The following is a 25,126-nucleotide window of genomic DNA, read 5'->3' as shown; positions in this document are numbered from 1 at the left end:
GTCAATTCCCTACAAGTGCTGCGCATTAGTGGTCTTTCGGTTTTCCGTACTGGCAGCCTCGTCTGGCCTTTAGTTCACACCCTGGAGGTAGGATGTTTGGTCGACATCTCTCAGCTGTCGCATGCATTCCCAGCTGTCCGTCGTCTTGTCCTCAGTCTTGGTGCCACGCCCTCTTGGAGTGATGAGCTAGACATCGCCTGGATGGATCTGGATCACATTCATTATGATTCCTCCCTCGTCGCTCTCTTTCCGTGCAATGTTCGTCGTCTCGACTTGTGCAACTGGGGATCATATCCTCATGTTGTGTCGTATGTCCAGCGTTGTTCTCCGATTGTGCTGTCGTGCATGGTCACGGATATAGGGGAATGCTTTGCACAAATAGCACAAGCAGCCTCCCACGTGCAGTTTTTGAGTATCCGTGGTAGTTTCCAGCATTCCCGAAACCGATTATTCGAAAAGGACCTTGTGCGTTTACATCACACATGCCATACTGACGAGATTGATGTACTAACTCATCCTTCATGGCACAGGCGGAACACATGCACCTTCTAGGCGGTCTGTCACTCTTTGGGCTATCGCTGGTCGGCGCGACAAATGCATCGACACCATCGCGTGCTCTTGATTCTGTCTATCAGGAATTGGCAAAACAAGTAGCTGCAAATATTCCATCCCTAGAGTACATCATCATCGGTGGCCGTCGTTACCGTTGCACTTTTCATGTCCGGTCCCGTGCCGAAGGGAATCTGCCCGAAGTAGAACAGCTTTCGGAATCCTTGGGACACGTCATAGAGCGGCAGTTGCTCGACAGAGGTCGCTCATGAGTGGTGCATCGTTGTTGCTTCTTTACTTGAAATCTAGGTCTCTGCCGATGTCTTGGTAGCAGATGCAGTTCGTAGATGTGGTTGTCTCGAGATTTATGCTGTGTTATCTGTCCTGGAGTTAATATACCTTCCTGCCTGCAGTCTTGCGTCATGCCCCTGTCCACAGAATTTTCATAGAATTTAGGATAACATGACTGATGTTTACCTGAATCCCGCTGCGCATGCTCAAGATGGATCACCACGGGGCAATATCACAAAGCGCGCGAAGCGTAAGTACAGTTGACTGCAACGAGCGTATAGCTGCACGAGGACGGAATACCCGGATGATGCCCGGATATATGGATGCTCCGGCGGTGCGGCGGGGTTGTATATCGGCAAGGCAAGAGCTCGGAGAGGCAAAAACGTACGGTCGTCCACATTAATGGCTGCGACAAGGGCACGGGAGATGTAAGTGGAAAATTCAGATTCAATGTAACCGTCGTCAGTGGGTGAGAATGGTGTGAAATCATCCATAGTAAAAGTAGGGATAGGAGCAGAGGGAATTGGCTGAAAATGAGAGTGATGTGCAAGAATACGTTCGCGTGGTTAAAACATCACGTGCTGGGAACATTGGAAGCGCCGTGACCTTTGTGGCGTTGCACAACTTGAACTTGTCTGCGCCTTCGTCAACAAGTTGCTTATCTTCAGCTCAGTCGCTCACGCCGTTGCACGCAGAGCAGTTCAGCCCATATATCTGACTGTCCAGCTATAACTCTAGGGGCTTGCGTTCACAATCATGACGGAAGTATCAACAGGTTCGAGCTTTCATGCACGTCCTTTTGAAGTTTGTATGACCATTGTAGCGCTTTTGCAGATCGCCGTTTCACACAGGAGGAAGGACAAAAATTGTACTTCGATGTTCTGAATGACGATGTGATTCAGGAGATCATATCAAACATCCATCCTCGTAAACTCTTTCCTTTCATGAGGACGTGCAGGAATGTCTATGCTGCGGCGCTTCCACGACTGCTCGAAGAGTTCCGCCTCATTCATAACTCATGGGACGTTGATCGGCTTCTTCAATATTGCAACTTCATGCTCGCAGATTCCCCAGGTCGTATACTGCACTTGAGAAGATTGAGTATCTGGGATGCTTCTGCTCTCTCCCAGTCTGGAGCCGCGACATACTCCTTGTCCCAAGTCGTCCGGCGCGCTACTCGTCTTGAATCAATATCGGTCCAGATGCCCGACTCTTTTTTTGAGACATATCCTGTCCTTGCGGGTGCTTTGCGGGTACCTCCTGGCGTTCAATACCTGGAATTGTTCTCAGATGGATGCAAGACGTACGAATTATTATCCAAGATGGCTAGCCGGCCCCGAGAAATCAATCTCTCTAACTTGAGTGGATACAACCACGGCCTACTGCTCCGCCCTTTCATCGATTCCTTGCAGGTACTCCGCATCAGCGGTCATTCTTCATTCTATACTGGCAGTCTCGTCTGGCCTTGGGTTCACACTTTGGAGGTGGGATGTTGCGTCGACCTTTCCGAACTGTCGCATGCATTCCCCGCAGTCCGTTATCTAGACCTAACTGTCTCTGCGGAATACTCCTGGCGTGAAGAGGACAGTATTGCCTGGGAGAATATGGATCGCATTCACGTTGGGTCCTTCCACGCTACGCTCTTTCCATGCAGTGCCCGTCACCTCGACTTGTATGAGTGGGAGTCATATCCTAATATCGTGTCCTATGTCCAGCGTTGTTCTCCGATCGTGCTGTCATGCGTCGTCTCGGACATAGCGGAATGCCTGACGCAAATAGCACAAGCAGCCCCTCACGTGCAGTATTTAATTCTCCGTGGTGGCTTCCGACGTTTGCGGCATCGATTATTCGAAAGAGCTGTTGTGCGTTTAGGTCACGCATGTTATCCCCGCGAAATGGATGTGCTAACTCCTTTGTGGCACAGGTGGAACACACACTCCTTCTGGGTGCCCTGTCGCTCGTCGGTCTGTCATTGATTGGCACGAGAGAGATATATATATCTGCACCCTCGCATGTCCTTGATTCTACTTATCAAGGATTGGCAAGACAGGTAGCTGGAAATGTTCCATCCTTGGAGTACATCATAATTGGTGGATGTCATTATCGCGGCACTTTTCATGTGAAGTCTCGTGCCGGAGGGATTCTGCCTGAGGTCGAGCAGCTTCCAGAATCAATGGCGCACGTAGTAGAGCGTCAGTTGCTTGACATTGGTCGAGTGTAAATGGTGCATTTCTTATTGCTTCGTCATTATAGGTCAGTACCGGTGCGGGTAACTACTTAGCGACGTGATTACTACAAGCTAGGGTATATCTCCTGTAAGTATAAGTAGAGACGCTTCTCAGCTTCCCTTGTGGGATACGTGTCGGGAGGTCTGGCTCTGGTTTATCCCTTCCTGAGTCATACTTACAGCTCTTGCTAGTTGTTTAGTTTCTCTAAAATCCATTGAAACTTGTGTCAGGGACACCTTACCTTTGTAATTGCCTGAGTGCGAGCGCATGGATGTCCCGGATTCGCAGCCCAGGCATCATGGCCGCGTCGACCATATCAAGGAGTCTCTCACAGATTCTCGGAATATTCAAGGACCTATCGACAATGACTCTACCTGCACTACATTAGTCTTGGTCTTCAAATTGTCGGAATGCTCTAATACTGCTCTTCACGAGAACCACCGGTGGGGCCACCCTGCCTTCCGCCGAGATACTTGTTGTCTGGATGGGCACCTATCACAGGCATTAAAATCTTTTCCCGGCCTCTAGACAACAAACCCCTCTCACCGTGTGCGACTGCGCGCTCGCGGCGCATGACGGCCTCTCGCTCGAGGCGTTCTGCCTCGCCTATCTCAGCGCTCTGTGCCTTGAACGCACCGGCCTCCTGCTCCTTCAGGAGGCCCTTCTCCTTGAGCGCCTGGCTGCCCACCATCGAACCCACCGCCTGCTCGACGCGGCCGACCGTGCGCCCGCCACCCCCGCTGCTGCGCGGGCCGTCATTAATCGCGCCCGCTGGCGGGACACTACTTTGCCCGACGGGCTGGTTGTGCGGGTCCGAGACGGCATTCTGTGAAGCTGAGTAAGTGGGAGATGTGAGGAGGTCAGGGGTCACTTACATATCCTCCGATGTTGCCCTGGTTTCCTCCAGCACCGTAGCCGGTGTTAGGTCCACCGGCGTAGTCGCGGGTGTTGAGGTCGCCGCCGCCGCCGCCGCCATGCTGATGGTGATGGTGGTGGCGAGGGCCAGGCTGTGTATTATCTGTAGGTGCTTGGTTCCCGACGCCAGATCCTGCGTTGTCGTACTGACCCGTCCCAGCATTGTCGTATTGGCCAGTTTGGCCTACATTGGCTGGGTTAATTGGGTTCGTTGGGTTAGCGTCGGCCTGCTTCTGTATCTGCCTGGTCAACGCCAGAACTTTGCGACGGACAATTTACTGCATACCTTGTTGTTGTTCTTTCCAAAAATACCCATGCTGTGCGAGAAATTATTTGGTACTTCAGTTAAGACTCGGAGATGTTTGAGGAGGGTTTCTGAGATGCGCTAGAACTCAAATCATCGAGCTTTATGCACAATGGCGTGTGGAGAATGCGCAGCGGAGATCGCGCCAAGGTGTGGCTCCTACAGGCGCGTGATGTACTCCAGAGTCCAGCCTGCCCTTGGCGCTAGGCAGGTACCTGTTGGCAACGTCATCGTTGTGGAGGTGTAGCGTAGCACGTGGCTGTCGAAGCCTTTGGACAACAACCATCAACAACCGCTGTGGCGTCGGCGTCAGCTGTAACAGAGCAGTCGACTTCCCAAAGTACTTGTTCATTTCTGTGCTTTCTCATGGTCCGTGACTTATCATCTCGACTTGATGACCAGAAGCTCGCAGCCAATTCGTAAGTCCACGTTGATTTTGAGCGTCACCCGTAACCGTGTGGTATCAATATTTGCAGGGTGAAGGAAAGACTAACATACTACTGTAAATTTCAATCCAGGTATACACAGCAATCAAAACACGCAATACGTCCGCATTCACCGCTTCTTCCGAGCCGTCTTCGCAGGTGTCGTGCCAGTCGACGGACGCGTACTTTGTCTCCTTGTCTTTGCAGGTGTCGCCGGAACCACCTCTTCCTCGTGCGCTGGCGCCGCGGATAGCCGCGACGAGCGTCGCAGGCGCGCGGGTGTGGGGGGCTCATCATCCTGACTGTCGACACTCTCCGCGCTGCTACGTGCGCGCGCTCGTCGAGTCGGGCGGCGGGCGGTGGTTGGTGGGAGCGGCGGGACAGTGTCCTCTTCCTCTTCCTCTTCGTCGTCCCCGTCGTCTGGCATCAGAGCCCCCGGAATGCTCCGCCGCAAGCCGCGGCGCGCGCTGCGCGTGTGCGCCGACGGGGGCGAAGGCGTGCGCGGCTCCGGCTTTCTTCTGCGCGCATGCGTGGGCGCGGGTGCGGGCACTACTGGGGTAGGCAGGCGCTCGGACTCGCTCTCGTCCGAATCCGGGAGAAACGCGCCGGGCGGCATGAGTGACGTTGACTTCTGGCGGAGCTCAGGCTGTGCAGGACGTGGCTTCTCGTCGTCCGCGAGAGTGTCCGGAGGGAGGGGACGTGAAAACACAGACACGGAGAACTCGGCGGATACGCGCTCGCCGTCTGCATGCTGCTCGCCTGCGCGCGCGCTGCCGTTTCCTACGTGCTCGGGAGGCTCTCCTGGCTCCATAGTGACGTCCTCGTCCGGCTGTGTGGGCGTGACGGCCTTCTGTGGTGCGGAACGCGGTGGGGGAGGTACAGCCGGTCGCGGGGCGTCCTGGCCGAACGGCCGCTTACCCGTCGCAGGGGGCGGCGGCTGGTAGAACGCGTTGGGTTTCTGGTTCGCGCTGCCCGCAAGCTCGAACAGCGAGCCCGGGCGGGCCTGCAATGCAGGCCCTCGCGAATTTTGCAATGGGGAGAATGGCTGTCCCGCAGCGAATGGTTGGCTTGAGAGGCCCGCGAAGGGCGTGCTTCCAAGCGATTTGCGGGGAGCGAAGGTAGAGTGGAAGATCGGTGGTTTTGGCGGGGCAGAGATGGATGTTGGAATGTGGGGTGCTTGTGTGGTGGGTATGAGGGGAGGAAGCATGTCGTCATCGGGTACAGCCTGATGTGCAGGAACCGACATGCCGAACCGAGGCGCGCCAGAGCGGCGCGGTATTGGTGGGAGAGGACTGTCGACGCGCGCGGTTTTCGCCCCTGCAGATATACTCGCACCATTTGCGGCCAGCGGGGCACGCACGTTTTCCCAGGACATGTTCAAGTCGCTCGCGCGCGTAGTCCACGGTGACGCGCTGCAGGATGCAGAAAGCGAGGGTTCGCCCTTGCCCTGCGCGAGCTGCTCGAGCTCGAGCTCTAGCAGCAGCCGCTCAGCCGCGGGCATAAGCGTCATGAGCTCGTCCATCATCTGCCGGCGCTCGTGCGCCGCGCGCTCGCTGCGGTCACCGACGCCGCCGGACCCGGACACGTTGGAGAATCGGCGGTCGAGCACGATCGCCGCAGCGAATTGCCCGCTCTGCACGAGGCGCAGGCATACGAGGTCCTGGATTGCGGACACAGAATGTGGCGGGAGACCTGCGGGCGGGTTCAGCGCGTAGGAGTTGACGGAGGATTGTTCGTAGTCGGAGAAGGGGAAGGCTAGCAGGTGCTTGAGCGGGGTTGCGCGAGGTCTTGCTGTACCAGGTGAGAAGTGTGAGTGGTCAGCGACGGGTCTCTATATGGGTTGAGAAGGACTCACGCGTCAAGCACCAGTCCAGGATCCCCCGCAGAAGCTGCCGACGTGTGTCGGTTTTCTCGGAAAATGTCCGCTGGTATTGCCACGCCTCCATGAGGCTCGATTCCGCGAGCGCAAGTGCGTACGCATCGATGTCATCGGGCTCCGTCAGCAGTGGCTTCGCGGTGCGGACGTACTGGCGGATGAACGCGCCGGGAGTGTCGGTTAGTGACAGCACTTGCAGGATCTTCGACGTGTAGTCTTTATTTAGCCGGGCGTCGGCGAGCAGAGATATTCCTTTCTGATTTGGAATGCACCGTCACGCAAAGCCAAGGATGATGAACCAACTGTGCGCACCCCAACATCTATACCCGTATCCAAGTACCAGTACGCATCCGCAAGCGCCACGAACTGTGGCGAAATGCACCGGTCCTTCATAAACTGCTGCTCTCGCCCATCACGATGCCATCTGAGCAAAAAATAGATAAGACAGTCCTGCTTGAGCGCGTCGTACGTCGAACTGACGATCGCATCGAGCAGGCGCTGCAGCGCGTGCGCGTCTGCGGGCGGGTAGAGTATGCTTGCATGCCGGATCCCACCCGAGGCAAGCAGAATATCAAAAATAAGCACATCTGCGAGTTGTACGCGCCGCGCCTCAATCTCCTGTGGGACCGGCGGGCGCCAGGGAAAGTTTTCGAGCGTTATGTCGAACAGCGTGAGCAAGCCGTCGGCCGTTTCGTCCTGTGGCGCCGTCAGAAAATTTGATGTGGGTGAGAAGGAACACCACGCACTACTTCCATCCCGCCCTGTCTCTATGTCTAATCTGCTTTGTTTCTCTTCGCTCTTCGTCGCGGGAAAAAAGAGGATGGCGCGGTTTGGTGGATGTGCTCTAGTCTCCGACTTGGTTTTCGTGCTATTTGGCCCTAAAATGGTATACAGCCCAAAATCAAGTACCTCTGGCCCGATTTCGCCTGCAGTTTGGAAATGTGGCGGCCTATGGAGGGGAAAGTGCGAGGAAATTGAGAGAACAAGGCAAAGGGAGTTCAAGGCGTGGCCATTCAACGCCAGATCACGTGACCCCTTACGCGTCTGTGGCCCGCGGCGGCGCGGCCGCCCTTGATGCACAACTATTTAGAAGTATGTATCGAGACCTGCATGCCCCAAGGAGTGCAAAGCAAACAGTACTACTACTTATCGATGACCCGGATGTGCCATAATATGGCACTTCTGGTCCCACCACATGCCATCTTGCCCGATTGTCTTCGGCATCTCAGAGATTGTTTCTGTAGCACATAGAATGCTACAGACCTTTTTTCAGATCTTTCTGAGTAGTGTTGAACATTCGGAGACATGCCGAGGTGTGGCACCAGCAAATACACTCCTGCAATCCCGATTTTCATGGGTCCCAAGATGGCCACATTGAATTCTCAAACTTTTACAGTGTTGAAGTGCAATGAATAAGAGCATCTCTGAATAACTTTTGAGGCAATCGGTCGGGGCTGTAGAAAAAAGTATGGCACTTACGGCATATCCGGGTCACTGATATATAGTTACAGTATCACCCGGAAGTATGATCACTGGACTTCCATGCACCTTTTTTTCAGGTATGAGTGAACAGATAGATGATTGCAGCGGGTGATACAATACACATGTAGTTGTCATCGTGCTGTTGGCTGTTGTGAGCCTCTAGATCTCTCGGACACTCGATCCACCAAAGACGCATCAGCAGCATTGGCAGCGGGGATCTCTAACTTCTGGGTAGCGTCCTTGCGCTGGTTTCGGCTGTCTCCTCTAAAGCCAATGTAAAAAATTCTGAGAGAGTTCCCACCAACAGAATCACACTGTGGAGGAGTATCAATTTGACAAGAATGCCTGGACGTGAGTGAAGAGACGTACGAAGAACAGTGATAGCGAATGAATATTCGCAAACACAGCACTGCGCATGGGATATTCGGTAACGGCAACTTCTCCCTCGAGAAGGTTGATGTTTAGCTGAGGTGTCACTTCCTCGGCTTCGTTGAAATCGACTATGTTGGTGTGATTCGCGTATATTCGTAGCCGGCGCGGAGTCTCTTCACCTCTGCCTGACGCACCCAGTAATATAAACGTTCCCGATCCGCACACTTTGAGTCTAGAAACACTTACCCAGCTTGAGCAGCACCGATTTTACACGTACATTTTGGGTGAACGGAACGTGTATGATGACCTACGGGACGTACGAGGTCAGGAAATCAATCAGCACACGCAGTTCACCCGGACCTGGTCATCCACGCCAGATTCGGCGGACTTGGACGTATCTTCGCGCTCGTCCCACGGCTTGATCACAGCTTGCGCGTCCTCTGGCACAGTCAAGTTCAAACCGTGCACACTTCGCTCGTTACAGCGGCCGTCCAGGAGAACGCGTGCACAAGGCTTACTTGATTCTGTCTATCGAACCGTAAAGGTTGGACAGGTCCGACCCCGCCAGTTCAGAGGATATGGAGTTATGCGAGTTCCCGGTCGCGTCTGCCATCGGGTGACGACGAGGAGGTTGCTTGAGAGAATACACCCAAATCTACCAGCAAATTTCACAACCTAAATCGCTTTGATGTCAAGGACGATGGTGATGGAATTACTTGCCTTGCCGCAAGGACGAAATCACAATAGGTCGCCGTCACAATACGTGACTCTGTGACGAAACTGCCACCCTGCAACGCAGAACAGCGCTCAACTTGAACAAGTTCACCAAGCCCCTACATATATAGCAAAGACTGACGCGCGTTCTAGTTCAACCTTCAGAACATGTGTGGCAAATCTGTCAGGACCGTCAAGTATTGTGTAAATAGCAATTCATCAAATAAGCAAACGAGCGCCTTCTTACCCATCCTTCCTGTCCAGCCGTGTCCCTCCATGAATGCTGCCACAGAGCGTCTCACCCAGAATTCGTTGATTATTATGTTCTTCACTTAGTGACCGTGCAAAAAACTCAAGTCGTTGGCACTGGGGCTTGAGGCAGCATACGAGGCGGCAATGACGGAATGGAGAGCCAATCCTGACTATCCGAATCATCCGCCGCCTGAGAATGATGAGCAAGCAAGGAAAGAATTCTACGTGAAATGCGACAAATTTGCGCCGCGCAGAATGGGTCGCATTCTATTCACGAGTGCTTATCGCTTCTATCTTACTTGTCTTTGTGAAGCTAACAACTCACTGCAAGGTGGTTCATCATTGGCTTCGCGTATTACGCAGCAGTATAGGCACTCCAATCTCAAGATATCAGTAGGCATCCCAAAGGGGAAGAGATTATAAGCAACTTAGGTAACTTAGGTGGTTAGGTGGCTCCATCGCGTCCTTTATTGACATCGAGTTTAAACATGTTGAACTCTTTGCTAGTTATAAGAAGTTCTCAGCAGAGTACTGCGATCCAGACGTCGTTCGTGATAAAGATAGCAACGTCAGTCAACCTCTCCAGGCAGATCAGCTACCCACCTTCCTTCCTGTTAACAGCCGATGACTCCCATGGCAAATTGGCTGGTAAATTGGCAGTTGTTGATCGGCAGATTCATTTTCGTGAGCCACTTACGGGAAGGACCCTGGCATGTACAGTCATAGATTTCGAATCTAGTTATTTCAGATGCGACTTCTATGAAGCTGAGTATGATTCGACCGTGGCGAGCGTCGGAAGAGATGTTGGCGAACGAAATTGTCACGGTCTAGCGCAGGTTCCTTTAGTCTTGCTGTAGCAAAGCCGTGTCACTGGTCTGGGGAAATAATACCTCCTCTCGTGGTTCTGCTGTCGCTCCAAATAATACTTTGAGCAAAGACGTTTTGTCCAAGCAAACTAAACAAGTCGTACGTAGTAATTAAGTAGATGTGGCGGAGCAGATCTACAGTCGCTTGCAAAAGTCGTGAGAATCCCGTGATTTTTTTTTAATTTCGCGCGTCGCGAAGTTCGACCAAAGGTATCGCTGTATCTCATTCGTTACTCTACTTGTGTATGTAGTATATGTCGCGTGCAAATGATAAAAATTGCCCGCAGACACCTGTGCAGAAATCAGGACTAACCGTGAACTCGGAGCACCGCGGCAGCCCGATTACTGCTCTCGATGCACTAATCTTTCCCTTGTGCGATCAGCATGCCTGGTATGCAATATTCTGCCGACCTTCACGAACGAGTCTTACATCTTGCTCACCTTGGATTTGCTGCTTCAGAGATTGAGTACCTCCTAGCCCTCCCGCGATCGACTGTTTATCACACCCTACAACATGAACCCGGCTCCTTCAATGACACTTCCACTCGCAGCGGACGGCCTCGTGCACTCACCCGAGACGACGTTGAGGTGAGTTGTTTTGCTGTACATTGACATGAACTGATCTCAAAATGATCTGCAGTTCATTCTGGAGGTTTGCGAGATTCAGCCAAACATCTATCTTGATGAGTTGAAGGAAGAATTGGAGCTGCAAAATGTAGACATATCATTGGCTGCTCTTTGCCGGTATCTTCATCGGAATGGCATTACACATAAACGAGTGAGTTGGACACTTATTGACATGCGGGATGTATTCATGTGCTATCTAAGCTTGCTCGGATTGCTCGTGAACGCGACCACGCAAGGCGTGCACTTTTTGTTGATACGGTGCAGCAATATGATGCAGCCCAGTTGGTGTCAGTCGATGAGGCTGCGGTGGACACTCGTAACATGACGCGGAACTTCGGCTGGTCCTATAGTGGTGTACGGGCTTCTGAGAGAGTGCCGTTGGAACGTGGTATTCGGTGTGTATGCTGATAAGGACATTTTATGAGCTAATGATTTGTATGTGTAGATATTCTGTTCTGCCCGCATTGAGTCTCGATGGTGTACTACATGTCAACATTGTTGAAGGATCATTCAATGCAATCACATTCCGACACTTCATTCATACATTACTTGACCGAATGAATCCTTTCCCTGCACCAAATAGTGTCATTCTCCTTGACAATGCGAGCATCCATCATTCCGAAGAGACTTTGGACATGATTGTAGAACGGTCAGTTGTTTATAGCTCCCACTATATTATATTAACTTTTGTGTTGGGTTATAGTGGAATGCGCTACATATTTCTACCACCATATTCTCCAGACTTACAGCCCATTGAAGAACTGTTCCATGAACTGAAGGAATGGATACGACGAAACTACATTGAAGGACGTGCAGCCATGAGGTGCACCAACAGCCCTGCACATCCATGGGTATTTCTGATGGAAGGACTTGATCATATTACTCCTGATGATGCATATGGGTTCTTCAAAGATACTGGATATATACAATAAAGTAGAGACTAATTCAAAAGTTGTACTCTAGTCAAATCGGAAACACTTCTGTGGTATCTGTGCCTGTTGTCGAATCTGCTTGCAAACCAGTTTAGCCTCATGTATCAAGAATTGACCAGCACCAATGGGAATATCACAATGCTTCTTCAGCTCCTCCTCCGTACACTTCTCAATGTCATCCGGGCCCAGAAGGTCAGCTTGACGAAGACCTGGCTCATATGCAGGATAGTTCCGACTGTGACGGTCTACAGTTACTGCATGCAGAAGGAAGTCGGTGAGCGATGGCCAAGGAGCATCAGCAGGATTGACAGGATCAGATGATGATGGAGATACTATAAGATGTTTGTGAGAACCAGACATCTCAGGCATGTTGATAATGATTGGAGGAACAGGCATAGATGTGGAAGGGGCCTTCGACACCGATGGGGCATGCTGATGACGAAACGAGGGAGGTACGTCAAACATCCGGTTGTTCGGTGGATGGGTATAGGTCACTGTGCGTTCCATTTCTGGAAGTGACAGTTGCTTGACCTGAATGAAAAGAGATGAGTACAGTGCACTTCCAAGACAGAAGCACTCACAATGTCAGTTGCCCAAGCTGCAAAACGCATCTCCGTGAGCTGGACGTGCTCTCCAGACGGATGCCCTAGCCAACATGACATGGCGTGCTCACTACACTTCGGATTCTGCCTTTTCAACTCCTCCACCACTTCATCAATTTGGCTTTGATGCTCTACAGTGGCGTAAGCATGTGCGACTGCGGCTGCTTTCATCCCGGGTGCCTTCTTGTGCGAACCCTTGGGCTGTGACAACTCCTGCTCTGAATCATTCACCTATCTGGAAGGTGAGAGCTTGGCAAGCATCAGAAGATGATACATACACTGTCATCCAATATAATTACTTGCTGAGGTCGGGTATTCCGGCGATGACTCTGCATGGACTGGACAATGCCCTGATAGTCATTGTCATCTTCGAGGCTCTTGCGGACAGACTTGGCATCCTTGGAGAGGCGATACGAGAGCGCCATGTCGTCGACATTGTCATATCCCATCACAATGCGCAGCCGCTCACGGACAATATCCCAGGTCATGGCCGAAGACAACGGTACGCGCTTCATAGCCTTTCCGTCATGCTTCGGCACCATGTATTCTACTTCTACCGGTTGTGCTGAGTGTGTGGAATGTAGATCAAGGCCTGTACAATACGAATAAATGATGACATACCATGTAGGGGTGTTATAACCTTCCCATGATCTCCCTGAGTTGACTGAGAGGCTGGTTCCGTAACAGTGATGTCATCTCCGTCCGTCTCAGAATTATGAACAACGCCATCATCGTTATCATCCTGTGTCACCTGCGCTCCATACAGAACATCCTCGTTACTGCTTGAAGACGATGGACTGATATAGTTCTCGATGAGAGATTGCACTGGCGGATGCGAGGGAGGAAGATGCGGAGGCAATTTGAGAAGCAGATGTGTAAGTTTGGGATCTGGTCCAAGTTCCGCAGGTTGCTCAGGAGGTCGACCAGGTTTTTTCCGTGTAGCAGTTAGATGACCAGACTTTCGTCCGTGCCTGGCCATGAAGTAGGAAGCAGAGAGACAGTGTACCGCACACAAAATTTGCCACCGCGGTGCTCCGAGTTCACCGTTAGTCCCGATTTCTGCACAGGTGTCTGCGGGCTATTTTTATTGTTGGTACACGATACATACTACATACATAGCTAGAGTAATGAATGAGCTACAACGACGCCTTTGGTCGAACTTCGCGACGCGCGAAATTAAAAAAAAATCACGGGATTCTCACGACTTTTGCAAGCGACTGTAGAGTTCCCAGGCGCCCATTCAAACTAGTCTCCCGAAGGCAGATGGTAGACACTCTGCTTCAACCTCGTACCTCGGATATTAATTCAAACACAACTTTTCACTGCTACGCTCGACCACGTCCGAGTCGGGCGACGGCGGCGACGATGAACAAGCTCAGCGGAACACTCGTCTCAGGTGTCTCGCGCACTGCTCGAACGCGGCGACAATGTCGCCTGCTACCTTCTGTCCGTCACTACACTGATGTCCCTTCCTCCTCCAACGTCTCGAAGCCGCCATCACAGGAAGAAGTCGACAAGCGCTCGCGCCTCTACCTCCAAAAGTTGCAGGAGGACGGCGGTTTTCCCGACCTGATGGAGCCAGACGTCCTCATGGACCTCCACGATTCTGCCACGTTCCCCCCCAGCCGCTTCACTCCTTACGAAAACAAAGTAGTCATCCGGAACGACCCCTCCATGTTCCTCGCGCTGAAGGAGAAGTTGGGCGAGACGCAAGAAAAGCACCCGGATGCTGAGGAACATGAGAGGGACAGTGAGCCTGATCCTCTGAACTTCCTCCACATCGGTTCACGCGACATCGCCAACAAGCTGTACCAGTATCCTTTGGTCTCACGCCGCGTTGTCCAGCAGACGGGCAAGGGAAAAGTGGCCAGAATTCATTACATGATGGTCGCCGGGGACATGAACGGCCTCGTTGGCGTTGGTGAGGGAAAGGCGACGGACGGTGCGCATGCGATGCACCAGGCTCTCGTCGAGGCCGTGCGGAACATGGACTACGTCGAGCGCTTCGAGGACCGCACAGTCTGGACGGAGATGGAGAACAAATTCGCGTCCACGCGCGTAATTATCCGCCCGCGGCCAGTCGGATTCGGTCTGCACGTCAACCCGCATATCTACCACATACTGAAGGCGGCGGGAATCAGGGACGCGAGCGCAAAGGTGTGGGGGAGCCGGAACCCAATGATGGTCGTCCGGGCGACGATGCAAATGTTGATGCCGGGCAATGCCCCGATGGGCATGGGCAATGGTGTTGGTGGGAAGGGGCGGAGACTGGACAAGCGTGTAGGGATGCGTTCTCCCGACGATATCGCACGAGACCGAGGCAGGAAGATGGTGCCTCTCCGGACGTGGTAGTCGATGGAGATGGGTTGTCTATGCTTACCGTTATGCTTTGTCTAATTACTCGATCCACTCTGAAGCAGACGACATATTGGGGTGTCGACGACTGCTCAGGGAAGTCAGAAATACTAGCCATCGGTCTTGCCATCTTACCACGTTCTCTTACCGTGCTTCGGGACTCACTGTTCGAATTACCAAACTGTTGAAGCGGATACGCAATTCAAGTCCTCGCTCGCCTCTCAACATAGTCAGTTCGACGTGATGAGTTCCGCATATTTGCGTAGCCACATATGATGATTGGCGTGCATAGGAAGTACAACAAGGCGAACGAAAAGCACACGGCTCTACCGAGATAATGATAGAAGAAACCATGCAAGTTTATAAAGTATCGTTGGCGTAAGCAAATGTTTATATGATGCAGTGACGGTGATGTGAGTTGTATCCGTGAATGCGAGAATGCGGGTATAAGTTATCAATGTCCTCTATGATTGGAGCACGGAGGCGAAGAGCTTGCCCGACGAGAACCACGCTCGCGGAGACCGTAGCCGCCTCCGCCGCCGGCGCAGGCCCTCGCTGTCCGCGAACTTCTTACGTGGCGCGTCCTTCTCCGAGGATGGCAGGCATCGGTGGGGCTGCGGCGACGGAGACCTGGACGTGGACGCGGTGAAGACCCAGTTGGGCCCGACGAGTGTCGGCACAGACTCGGTCTGCATCGTGCGGCTCAGGCGGCCCTTCGTGGAGTGTGTGTCGTGCGAGGATGCCCGCCGGGTGAATGCGAGCTTGATCGGTCGCATAAATGTGGACGCGCGCGATTTCCTGTCGTGCGCATGCGGCGACAGAGGTGGGCGCGACGGCAATGGGGGGGTGTCTGTGCGGAAAGAGCCCTTTGGTGTGTGCTCAGAGTGTGGCACGAGGGAGGAAAGGAACGAGAATGCCGGCCAGGGCTGCTCGGTTCTTGGGGAGGTTGCAGGGGTGCTGGAGAACGTCAGAAAGGAATACGCAGACAGAGGTGCCTGCTCCCAATCTGCCTCTGGCTTCACCGCTGTGTTCACGCCTGTTGACAAGCCGAGGATGGGGGATTCGGGACGTGCGCTGTCCATGGACTGGTCTGCGTCAATCGTCGGGTATGAGCACATCGACTTCGTGTCCATGTGTTCCTCGGCTGTAATGGGCGTTGTGATCATGCCAATGTCCTGTGTGGAGTCGAGGAGCAGCGAGGCCTTTGTGGGCATAGTTTCGGCAAAGATCGAACAGTACCCATATGAGTCAAACTGCGAGGCTGAGTCCAAGGCTGTGTGCATGGTCGATGACCGTGCGGACAGCATCATGGCGCTGCTGTCGTAGTAGCTGGGGTGACAATCGGCCGTGTTAAGCGTGAGGGCCTTCGGTCGTCGCGAATCTGCCGGCTGCAGACTCTCGCCGCCTTCAGGGGTAACAGGGAGCGACGGTATTGACGGCGAAGACGACAGGATCGAATACGCAGACACAGCGCTGGGGGTGTTCATCATCTCGAACAACTTCGTCGTCGTGAAGAGCGGGGAATCTGGCGAGGGTGACATGGACCGCGCGTACGAGTCGCGCTTCGCATATGACTCCGAATACGCCCAAGACGACTTGTCCGTCACTGACTGTGTCGCGAACACCATGTCTGACTCCGAATCATTGCTCCACGTCGACGCGATACCCTCGTCCTGTGCCTCTGGCAGCTCCTTCGGTTCCGGCTCCGGCTCCGGCTCCTCCTCCTCCTCCGATGACTCGCTGTCCGTATCGACCTGGATGCCCGCCTCCCACGGACAGCGCGCCATGCTATCCTCGAACAGGACGTCGGGCGAATAAAAGTTATCGATAACCATGATCGACAGACGCATCTCCCGCAGCGTGATCCGGCGTCGCCAATCGACTTCGAGCGTCCGAGAGAGCAGGAGGTTCACCTCCTCAGAGATGGGGAGCACGGTGGGGAGGAAGTGCATCGGGTCCTGGAGGTATGCCTGAAACGTGCAGTCCTCCACGGACGCGGACTTCCAGGGATTCCGCCCCGTGATCAGGTTCAGGAGGATGATACCGAGCGACCAGATGTCGTTAAAGAGCGGTGAGTATGACTTCGTCGGAGCAAAATATCCACCCTGACATTCTGTGTATGATTCAGCATAGGAGTTTGTCAGCAAGACTCGGCTCACTCACCCGGACTCATATGGTACACACTGCCCGTGCGGAACTCGGTGCTCATCTTCTCTGTCGTGGCGAGTCCGAAATCAGTGATGGCAAGACGCTTCCCGCCATCGAAACACAAGACATTTTCTGGCTTCAAGTCGCGATGATAAATATTCAAGCTATGGCAATATTCAACCGCATCAAGCAGCTGGAGGAAGACTTCCTTGATAAGTTTATTGCTGCCCAGATATCGGCGGTTGTGCAAAATCTGGGTGAAGAGGTCGCCGTCAGGGCAGTAGTCCATGACAAGATAAGTGTAATTGAAGTCTTCGATGACGCGGTGGAGCGTGACAACATTTGGATGGGCGGACGAGAGCTGATGCAGCATGATCTCGCGCAAGTGCAGCTGGCGCTGACGCTCAGCGTTGCGCTTCCGGGAATGAGGCAGACACTTGACCGCGTATGAGATGTCTGGCGAGAAAATATCGACTGCGCGATAGACGACACCATAACCTCCGTAGCCGAGTATTTCTACGAGTTCGAGGGTGCCATTGTCGATGCAGGTGCCGACTGCTGGTGGTGAGGGGGCTGGAGCGGCGGGCTCGGTAACAGCGACCATAGCGGCTAGAAGAGTGTGGCGCAAAGGAATGCGGAGAGTAGAGTGTGGAGGATCGCTGAGCGGAGAGGATACCCTAGGTAAGAGCGAGAAGTAGTCCACTTGGCTGGCCTTTTACTTCTGGAGAACGTGACTGAGGGACGGCTACAGCGTGGAGAACATGAGGCTGCGGTGACTTTGTGGCAGCAAGGAGCCAGGCGAAGTGATGTGATGGTACAACCACGCCTTTGCGAGTGGTTCGTGGAAGGAACGGAACCCGCGCCACCGGGAAGCTACATCGTGTATTTAGACGTCTTGTCGGGCCTCTTCGCGGCGCATCAGATCCGGGCTGTACATATTCCAGCTCGCACCTGTCGCTCAGCTTGCGGCCACCCCGAATGATAAGTAACGTGCGCTATCCTCCTATTGGGAGGGGGAGCATGATACGCAGATCGTCGGAACCCCTTGCCAATGGGCCGTCGCTGGTGAATTGAACATAGGAGTTTGTGCCAACCCTCGATCATATCTCCAAATCTAGATCGCAGATCCGCCGCTGGCTGCCCGTTTTCCGCAATGCAGATAAATATAACCAAATACCTCCCGCGTTGCAGTGTGGTTGATACTACGGTGGATTGGTCTTGCATTCATCATAGCTGTAGCTTTCCTGTCAGAGTATAAGAATTGGCTTGCTGCGCATCACAGTTTTCATGCCATACTTGCTTGAGTCTGCGTCTGCAAATTCAAATCTCGCACGTTTGACTCGAGATGAGCCCAAGTAATGCTGACTAGAGCGCCTGAGGCGGCTTGATCATTCTTTAGATAGCAGAGATAAAACAACAATCTCTGCCCTTTATGCGTCCGTCGTCCTAGGCTTCGTGCAGCCGACATCCGGGTGGCGCGTTGAGCCGTGGCTGCCGTGCCAGTGTCGTGCCGAGCGCACCGGCCCACCCAAAGCACACATCGCGGAAGCGAATTAGCATCGACAGAGGAGACGGATTCATCCCGAGATCCCTGTTTTGCCAATATCTAATGCACCGCCTCCACGGTTGGCAACAGCACGTTCGTGCGGATGTGAGCCAACAGCATCGGATGCGTGCGGTAGGCGCGTGTGGTCAGACGGTGCCTTTATCGCTCCTCGAGCTTCCGTGGTGAAGGTGATTGTGCTGGAGGCCGGATCAAGAGCATTGAGTCTAATCTCGACGGCGAAGTAGAACTTGAATGGCAATGTCTATGGGACTCTATCAGTGAAATAGTGAGAAGAATCGCGAATCCCCGTGCGCAGTTCTTTCATAGCTTACGCTCGCAAAGGCAGGAGGAGTGATTTGGGGAGGCGTTGTGAATCTACGCCTGGATATTTGATGTGCGCGGTGACAAGCGGCGTACTACGTAGTACTAAAGCAGTGGCGTATACTTTGACAAATGTCGATCAAAAATGTCGTCAGAGGGGTACAAGGGGCCTTTCGTTGGGTAAACACGGTGAACTACACGACCTCTCTATGACATGACTCTATCCGCAGAACTGTATCTGTGCTATTCAGAGGCTTGCCAGCAATCTACCACCTGACTTAACGCGCAGGCTTCTGTTTCATTGCTCACAATGCTGCATCGGCGAGGCTGTATGTAAACCGCGACAGAAATCTGATCCTGCGATAAATTGCACAAACGGAACGTGGAGGACGTGAAGAACACGAGCTGAAAGTTTCTCTATGCATCGTCAAGGCTTACACTCGATGTTCGCCAGAGTCCTAAATATAAGAACTCTGTTGTACTCCGCATTTATTAGGAACGAACGGGCGGCGCAAGGAAGCTACCGATATTTCTGCGGGAAAAATAGCAATATTCCGTAGAAGGATCTCAACCAGGACTAGATGCTTAGGTTGGCTCCCTTCTTCCAGGGACGGTAGACCAAGTGAAAAGGCACAGCAAGGTATCCAAGGTGTATCCACTCATAATCGGCGGAAGTTTAAGGCCCCGATCGTATGTGGTATCCTCTATAGGCCATTGGTTGGCTCGGAGCGCGATACCAGTAGCTCGGGGCGTCGGGACAAACATTTCCGAGAACCAGTCCTTAGCAGGACCCTGGATAATCCCCACAAAGGTCGTCGCCAAAGCCCCCCCAATTTACAAAAATCTGTCCGGCCCATTTTTGGCCAGTTGAGGGAGTTTTTTGTTCGGAAATAGCGACATCCTCGCTCTGGGGACTTCCATTTTAGGCAATTTGTGGCCATTTTTAGCCATTTTCGGCTTTTTCCGGCGATTTTTGCCCCAGAACAGTTCCGTGTCCGGATAGTACGACGGCTACATGGTCCTTAGGGGGTCCATCTGTCCGGACATGACGACGGCGTGAGGTCGATTTTCGCAAAAATCTGTCCGGATTTGGCGGCGACCTTTGTGGGGATTATCCAGGGTCCTTCCTTAGCGCAACTCTGCATGCGGGCCATGCGACTCTGCCACGAGAAAGATCCCGCAGTTTTCTGGGGGGAAAGCGGTCCATGTAAGCTGAAGTGGTAGGCTTGGAAGTTCTTTAGTAGTTACCATTCAAAGTCCACCATTACGAGTTGAGTCATTCGAAAATGCTGGCAGTAAATTTGACCACAAACGCAAACGAGAAAAAAGCTGGAGAAAGAACAATTCAGTTCACATTGGGCCAAACGCGAAGTTTCACTGTCGAATTCAATCACGTGATGAGCGTTGATCTGGCGGTGAGTAGCGGCACGTTGGCTTTTGAGCTCGAGTCGAGTACGGACGATGATTATCCCCCAGATATTTCGCCCCACTTTCTCTCCTGTGTTACGTGCAGGAACCTCTAGTGTACATCAGAAAGCTCCAGCAACACGGTTTATCTCTGTCAGCTGTCCACGTCGATCGGCAGAACCACCCCAATCTATTGGCAACGCAGCCGAGGCCAAGTCCACCGCCAATGTGGAGGGAAAGGGGAAGGAAAGAGCAACAGAAGCTACGGGAAAGAATGAAGGGGACGAAATGGCCTTTTCTCTACCGCTGTTGCAGCGACCGCTCGGCGTGCGCGGGCGTCCAACCAGTTTAGTCAAGACGTGGGCACAGACCAGGGAGGAGCTCATGGACCAGGAGATGCGCATGCAGAAGCGGAACCATCTGTGCGTATCTTCTTCACGTGTAATTGTTTATGTGCTCAGTGTTCTCCTCGTGGATTTGAAGAGTGAAAGAGGCTACGAAGGGGTATTTCGCAGACTTGAATGCGACGCGACGGCACGGCGGCAAAACGTGGATTGCTCCGAGGGTGATGATTCGGGAGGATGTGAGCACCGTTTCGTCTCAGTTACTATGACGATTCTTTGCTTAGACGAAATGCATGGCTGCTGTGACGTTCATCCTTACGTCCGTATCTTTGACCGTGTGACGCACTCTGATGTTACATCCCCAGAAAGCTTTGTACTTCCCCGACATCTCCGGTACAACATTGGATAACAATACCCAAGCACATACTACGCACCTCTGTACTGGGAAGGTTTCCATCATTGCTATGCTTTCGTCCAAGATTTCTGAGGTCCGTACCGTCAATGTCTGCGTGATCGCACATTGACCTGTGTCATTTTCCGTCGGTAGATTCAAACCGCTAATTTCATAGACGCGGCGCATGCTCAGTACTCATCTCATCCGGCGTATCAGTACATACAGATTAACTTGCAAGAGAACCTGCTGAAATCTCTGTTGGTCTCACTCTTCACTTCCGGGATTCGGAAAAATGTCCCACAAGAGCGGTGGGGTAAGTATCTCGTCAGCAGCCAAAACATGGAGTACGTGTCAATTCACTACATTTTCTGACTTACAAACCCGACGCCTGAACCAGATACATCCGGGACGATCTTGGCATGACCAACCGTCACGTCGGGTACGTTTACCTTGTTGACGAAAAATGCCGCATTCGCTGGGCCGGCTGCGCAGACCCAAAACCGGAGGAGTCGGAAGCGCTCAAGGTGTGCACAAATGTCCTGCTGGACAGGCATTCCAAGCAGAAGGAGGAACTTTTGGTACCGTCAGTTTAGACGGAACCACTTGTGGGTCTGACCACTGGGCATGGTAGTTGTTCACGCCGATCCGGCGACCCGATATACATTAGGAATCTTCGTAATACATAGCAATCATTTTGCTCCTTGCCCTTCACGCATCCCGTGCGATTCAAATTATGCGAACCTCTCAGCGTGTAGATGTGTGAAGCCAATTCGTCATGAACGCCATCATTTCTTCATTTTTCAATACCTCGCATCTCCTGCATTAATGCTCATGCACGGGTTGAATTTTTTTCGTCAGCATTAAGTTCGACTACTGAGCCACTTCCGGGAATGGCAACGCTGCCTTCAGCGCTTCAGCTTCAGCTTCAGCCGCAGTTGGTCCGCTAACATATCGTCTCTGGTTCACACTCAAGACGTCTTGGAGATCCTACACTACCCCTCGCTTTAGTTTTGTTCGTGCTGAGCGACTGGTTATTACACACGTGAGAGTCTCACAACGAAGATAGAACATCGCGCACCCCTAGACGACCTGTGCGCGTGCACCGGCTGCTTCACACTGCTTCTGAGCACATTTTGCGCCTACTGCTCACACAGTGGGCTTGACTTGATACGAACATGCCACCGTCGCGAAGTTGGTTCTCTCCACCGACCCGCCGCGAGCTAACACTCCTGCTGTTTTCCTTGTCGATATTTGTGCTTGCGTACAACCTTGAGTCGTCCCTGCATTTTGTAGGAGTTCATCCAGAGAAATCCGCCTATCTATCTACTATTGGTATGTCCATTCCCTTGTTGTGTTCAAATGCGTTATGAAGGTGTCTCAACACACGGTGCGTGATATGTGCGCGTTCCGTTGGGCTCAGGATATGCAACATGAGTGCTTCTAGGCTGTGCAGAAAATGTATCTCCGTGACTGGTGTCTGGCAGTTAAACCCTGTGGATGTTGCACCAGGTTCAATGGCACTGCTCGCAATATGTCTCAGACACGGGATGCGCGTTCTCTGCGTCTGACGATCTCGTGTTGCATATTCCGTGTTCACACGGGGTGGGGGGTTTGAACTATGGAGCCGTACATTTTTGAGTTGCGGTCTATCTCCGGAGGTGGTAGACCGCATGTTACTGGCCGATAAGACACATCGTGAAGGTGTCTCTTCCCGGCGGCCCACGCTGGGGACAACTGGAAGATGTGTTTGACCGTGCGTTGAATGTTTCTTCTTGTACAGGGGCGACAGTTGAGCAGTAGATCCAATGCTGTGTTATTACCATGTTACTCGCGGATACTAGACTGCCCCTCCTTTGTCTCATGGACTCGTTTGAGAGTGAAACTCGTTCGAACGTACTGACGCTCTTAATGTATCAGGCCTCAGCGCGAAGGATCCGGGATTCGACCCAGACGGGCGACGGCCCAAAGAGTGGCGAGACGATCTCGAGGCTCTAATATTCGGAAATTGGCAATGGGAGGAGGGGAAGGTTTCGGGTGTCGAGCACGGAGCGGTAGGTCTGGGGCTTGGTGATGCGGCGATCTATGGTGGGGCGTCTGGCAGGAAGGCGAGCCGGAGCGCAGGCAAGGAAGATTGGGGCGTCGGCGTGAACAAGGGGGTATCGGTGCACGAGCAGTTCGTGCGATGGGGGCCCGACGTGCCCGTGACGAAGGCCCTTGCTCATGTTCCGGGTACTTCATTATTTGACTCACGCTGGCTTGATCTGACTGTCGTATTATTTTCAGGGTATACCATCCTCGACAACGTTTTGATTGCAAACGGCACGTTCTTCCTGGTCACTGATGACCCTTCGTCCTTGCCCCCGCCTGCGGCTATTGCGTCCTCTACCCTAGATCACACCCAACCCCCAGACCAGCACTGGCAGGTATTGACCAAAGACGAAGCAAGAACACAATTAGGAACATACGGTGGCAGGTATGTACGATTTGCATGAACTATCTTTTAGCATGACAGCTAAGGCAGACACCGACGTAGAATTTACGGAACTTCATGGGTCGCCACCGACCCACCCGCGTTGCAAGACCCGTACACCTTCCTCTCGCTATTCCACGCGCACAGCACTCTGTCGTCGCCCGACTCCAAGGCCGGAGTGCCGGCGCCACTGAGGCTGATGCTTCCACATGTTCCGACGTTCTCGAGCCCACAACTGCCATCGCCTGGTGGTGACAATAAGATACACCCCCCTCCCCGAGAGCGGTCCTACAATGGTACTCCATGAATTTTCAGCCAGCTGACGCCAATGCTCACCGCTTCCCAGGTTTCCATCCTCTGCTACCGAAAGCCGTGATTCCCACACTGGGGCTATGGTACCAAGAGGATTGGGAGGATCTCGCAGAAATGAACCTTCCTTGGTTGCTGGAGCGGGTGGTGATCGCGGATCGCGGGGCGGCGGAGAGAGGGCGGGAGAACTGGGGCAGGCGGTGGAGGCCCGCCGACAGGATGGCGGAAATCAGCGACCACGATTTCAAGAGAGCCGAAGACGACGACGGCAAGCCCGCGTGGGCTGCGCCGTTTGTCGGGCTCAAGGCGCCGGAGGGCTGGTGGGCGCCCGTCCGCACAGCCCTCGCGCGGTACCTCCGGTTACCTGAGCAAAGCCAGTCCTCCGCGGGCTCCGGGTGGAGGAAGAAGAAGGCGGTGGTGAAACCGGTCGTGACGTACGTGTCGATGCAGGACGAGCCGTTCACTGCGGGCCCCCGTCTGCGAGACGATCATCACGAGGCGCTCGTCGCAGGCCTGGCGGACCTGCAGGGAGAGGGCCTGGCGAGCGAAGTGTTCGTAGTGAGAGGGAACGGGAGCGTGGATGTGCACGGGTGGGAATGGGAAGAACGGATGAATGCAGTTGCCAGATCAAGTGTGAGTGCTACTAGGCCTACTGACCGTGTCTTCGCTCGACATGTGCTCTTCGCCGTTTCGCTCAATGGACATTTGTCTCTTCAGGTCGTACTCGGTCCCTATGGATTCCACCTAGCGGATAGCATTTTTATGTCGCCTTCTCCTTCGTCATCACTTGCTTCGCCTTCTGCGCCGTCATCCCAAGAACAAGCGGAGTCAGGACCGATACTCATGGAGTTCTTCCCTCCTGGGACATTCGTTCGTGATCAAGAGTTCGCCGCGCGTTCGCTGGGCCTGAGATACATGGCATGGTGGAACGATCGGTCAGTCCACGTCTGGTGATCGTTGAGCTTTACTCATGGCACCCTAGAAAATTCACCGGAGACTCCTTGCCTCCAGTCATGCTTCCAGACGAGTCGTCCTTGAATCAGAGAATACCCATAGAGCCGAATGCCGTCGTGCAGGCTGTGCGGGAAGAGCTCTCACGACGATGATGTCACCACGTACCTTCACTATTGACTCTCCTCCGCATTCAAAACATCCTAGTTTACGCCCGACCCCCGAGGGTTATTCGATAATGCTACTGGAGAGCAGTCGTTATGCATTTCACCCATGCCTGAACGATGTTTATTCTTAGCGACATGTATATAGACGATCATAGTTCCGGATGTAACTTATACTCTTTCGCGGTACTTCTGCGCTTCCTCCTTGAAGCCTCGCGAGTATTAACGCAAGCAATCTGGAGCTGCCCTAGGAACTTGGAGCATTCATTCAAGGTACCAATA

The 25,126-nt window shown here is 53.1% G+C and overlaps 11 protein-coding genes across 11 annotated transcripts; 6 read left to right on the top strand and 5 right to left on the bottom strand.

The window, feature by feature from the left end:
- Positions 1-1,596: 1,596 nt before the first annotated feature.
- Positions 1,597-3,061, top strand: SCP_0508910 (hypothetical protein; the record flags this gene model as incomplete). The annotated part of the gene is made up of 3 exons (XM_027758946.1): positions 1,597-1,615; positions 1,675-2,702; positions 2,765-3,061. The coding sequence occupies 3 exons, from the start codon at positions 1,597-1,599 to the stop codon at positions 3,059-3,061; spliced, it is 1,344 nt and encodes a 447-aa protein (XP_027614747.1).
- A 422-nt stretch (positions 3,062-3,483) lies between these two features.
- Positions 3,484-4,299, bottom strand: SCP_0508900 (hypothetical protein; the record flags this gene model as incomplete). The annotated part of the gene is made up of 4 exons (XM_027758945.1): positions 3,484-3,560; positions 3,615-3,894; positions 3,944-4,216; positions 4,270-4,299. The coding sequence occupies 4 exons, from the start codon at positions 4,297-4,299 to the stop codon at positions 3,484-3,486; spliced, it is 660 nt and encodes a 219-aa protein (XP_027614746.1).
- A 543-nt stretch (positions 4,300-4,842) lies between these two features.
- Positions 4,843-7,343, bottom strand: SCP_0508890 (predicted protein; the record flags this gene model as incomplete). The annotated part of the gene is made up of 4 exons (XM_027758944.1): positions 4,843-6,503; positions 6,568-6,844; positions 6,901-7,284; positions 7,335-7,343. The coding sequence occupies 4 exons, from the start codon at positions 7,341-7,343 to the stop codon at positions 4,843-4,845; spliced, it is 2,331 nt and encodes a 776-aa protein (XP_027614745.1).
- An 858-nt stretch (positions 7,344-8,201) lies between these two features.
- SCP_0508880 (PITH domain-containing protein) lies at positions 8,202-9,055 on the bottom strand (the record flags this gene model as incomplete). Its single annotated transcript, XM_027758943.1, has 5 exons — positions 8,202-8,384; positions 8,440-8,627; positions 8,689-8,749; positions 8,803-8,911; positions 8,961-9,055. The coding sequence occupies 5 exons, from the start codon at positions 9,053-9,055 to the stop codon at positions 8,202-8,204; spliced, it is 636 nt and encodes a 211-aa protein (XP_027614744.1).
- A 497-nt stretch (positions 9,056-9,552) lies between these two features.
- On the top strand, positions 9,553-9,831 carry SCP_0508870 (hypothetical protein; the record flags this gene model as incomplete). Its single annotated transcript, XM_027758942.1, has 2 exons — positions 9,553-9,685; positions 9,740-9,831. The coding sequence occupies 2 exons, from the start codon at positions 9,553-9,555 to the stop codon at positions 9,829-9,831; spliced, it is 225 nt and encodes a 74-aa protein (XP_027614743.1).
- Positions 9,832-10,658: 827 nt separating this feature from the next.
- SCP_0508860 (hypothetical protein) lies at positions 10,659-11,833 on the top strand (the record flags this gene model as incomplete). The annotated part of the gene is made up of 6 exons (XM_027758941.1): positions 10,659-10,665; positions 10,735-10,862; positions 10,915-11,052; positions 11,103-11,296; positions 11,347-11,550; positions 11,605-11,833. 6 exons carry the CDS (start codon positions 10,659-10,661, stop codon positions 11,831-11,833), a joined length of 900 nt encoding a protein of 299 aa, XP_027614742.1.
- A 27-nt stretch (positions 11,834-11,860) lies between these two features.
- On the bottom strand, positions 11,861-13,414 carry SCP_0508850 (hypothetical protein; the record flags this gene model as incomplete). The annotated part of the gene is made up of 4 exons (XM_027758940.1): positions 11,861-12,364; positions 12,415-12,666; positions 12,714-13,000; positions 13,057-13,414. 4 exons carry the CDS (start codon positions 13,412-13,414, stop codon positions 11,861-11,863), a joined length of 1,401 nt encoding a protein of 466 aa, XP_027614741.1.
- A 386-nt stretch (positions 13,415-13,800) lies between these two features.
- SCP_0508840 (predicted protein) lies at positions 13,801-14,787 on the top strand (the record flags this gene model as incomplete). Its single annotated transcript, XM_027758939.1, has 1 exon — positions 13,801-14,787. One exon carries the CDS (start codon positions 13,801-13,803, stop codon positions 14,785-14,787), a length of 987 nt encoding a protein of 328 aa, XP_027614740.1.
- A 467-nt stretch (positions 14,788-15,254) lies between these two features.
- On the bottom strand, positions 15,255-17,542 carry SCP_0508830 (predicted protein; the record flags this gene model as incomplete). The annotated part of the gene is made up of 2 exons (XM_027758938.1): positions 15,255-16,903; positions 16,954-17,542. 2 exons carry the CDS (start codon positions 17,540-17,542, stop codon positions 15,255-15,257), a joined length of 2,238 nt encoding a protein of 745 aa, XP_027614739.1.
- Positions 17,543-20,266: 2,724 nt separating this feature from the next.
- On the top strand, positions 20,267-21,543 carry SCP_0508820 (predicted protein; the record flags this gene model as incomplete). The annotated part of the gene is made up of 5 exons (XM_027758937.1): positions 20,267-20,634; positions 20,696-20,795; positions 20,922-21,044; positions 21,104-21,294; positions 21,348-21,543. The coding sequence occupies 5 exons, from the start codon at positions 20,267-20,269 to the stop codon at positions 21,541-21,543; spliced, it is 978 nt and encodes a 325-aa protein (XP_027614738.1).
- Positions 21,544-22,125: 582 nt separating this feature from the next.
- SCP_0508810 (hypothetical protein) lies at positions 22,126-24,835 on the top strand (the record flags this gene model as incomplete). The annotated part of the gene is made up of 7 exons (XM_027758936.1): positions 22,126-22,282; positions 22,868-23,179; positions 23,234-23,423; positions 23,484-23,716; positions 23,767-24,362; positions 24,447-24,664; positions 24,712-24,835. The coding sequence occupies 7 exons, from the start codon at positions 22,126-22,128 to the stop codon at positions 24,833-24,835; spliced, it is 1,830 nt and encodes a 609-aa protein (XP_027614737.1).
- Between the last annotated feature and the right edge of the window lie 291 nt (positions 24,836-25,126).

This window comes from Sparassis crispa (genome assembly GCF_003851025.1).
Source record: "Sparassis crispa DNA, contig_000004F, whole genome shotgun sequence".
NCBI lineage: Eukaryota > Fungi > Basidiomycota > Agaricomycetes > Polyporales > Sparassidaceae > Sparassis > Sparassis crispa.
The sequence above is the reverse complement of the archived record's forward strand: the minus strand, read 5'-3'. Positions and strand labels throughout refer to the sequence as shown.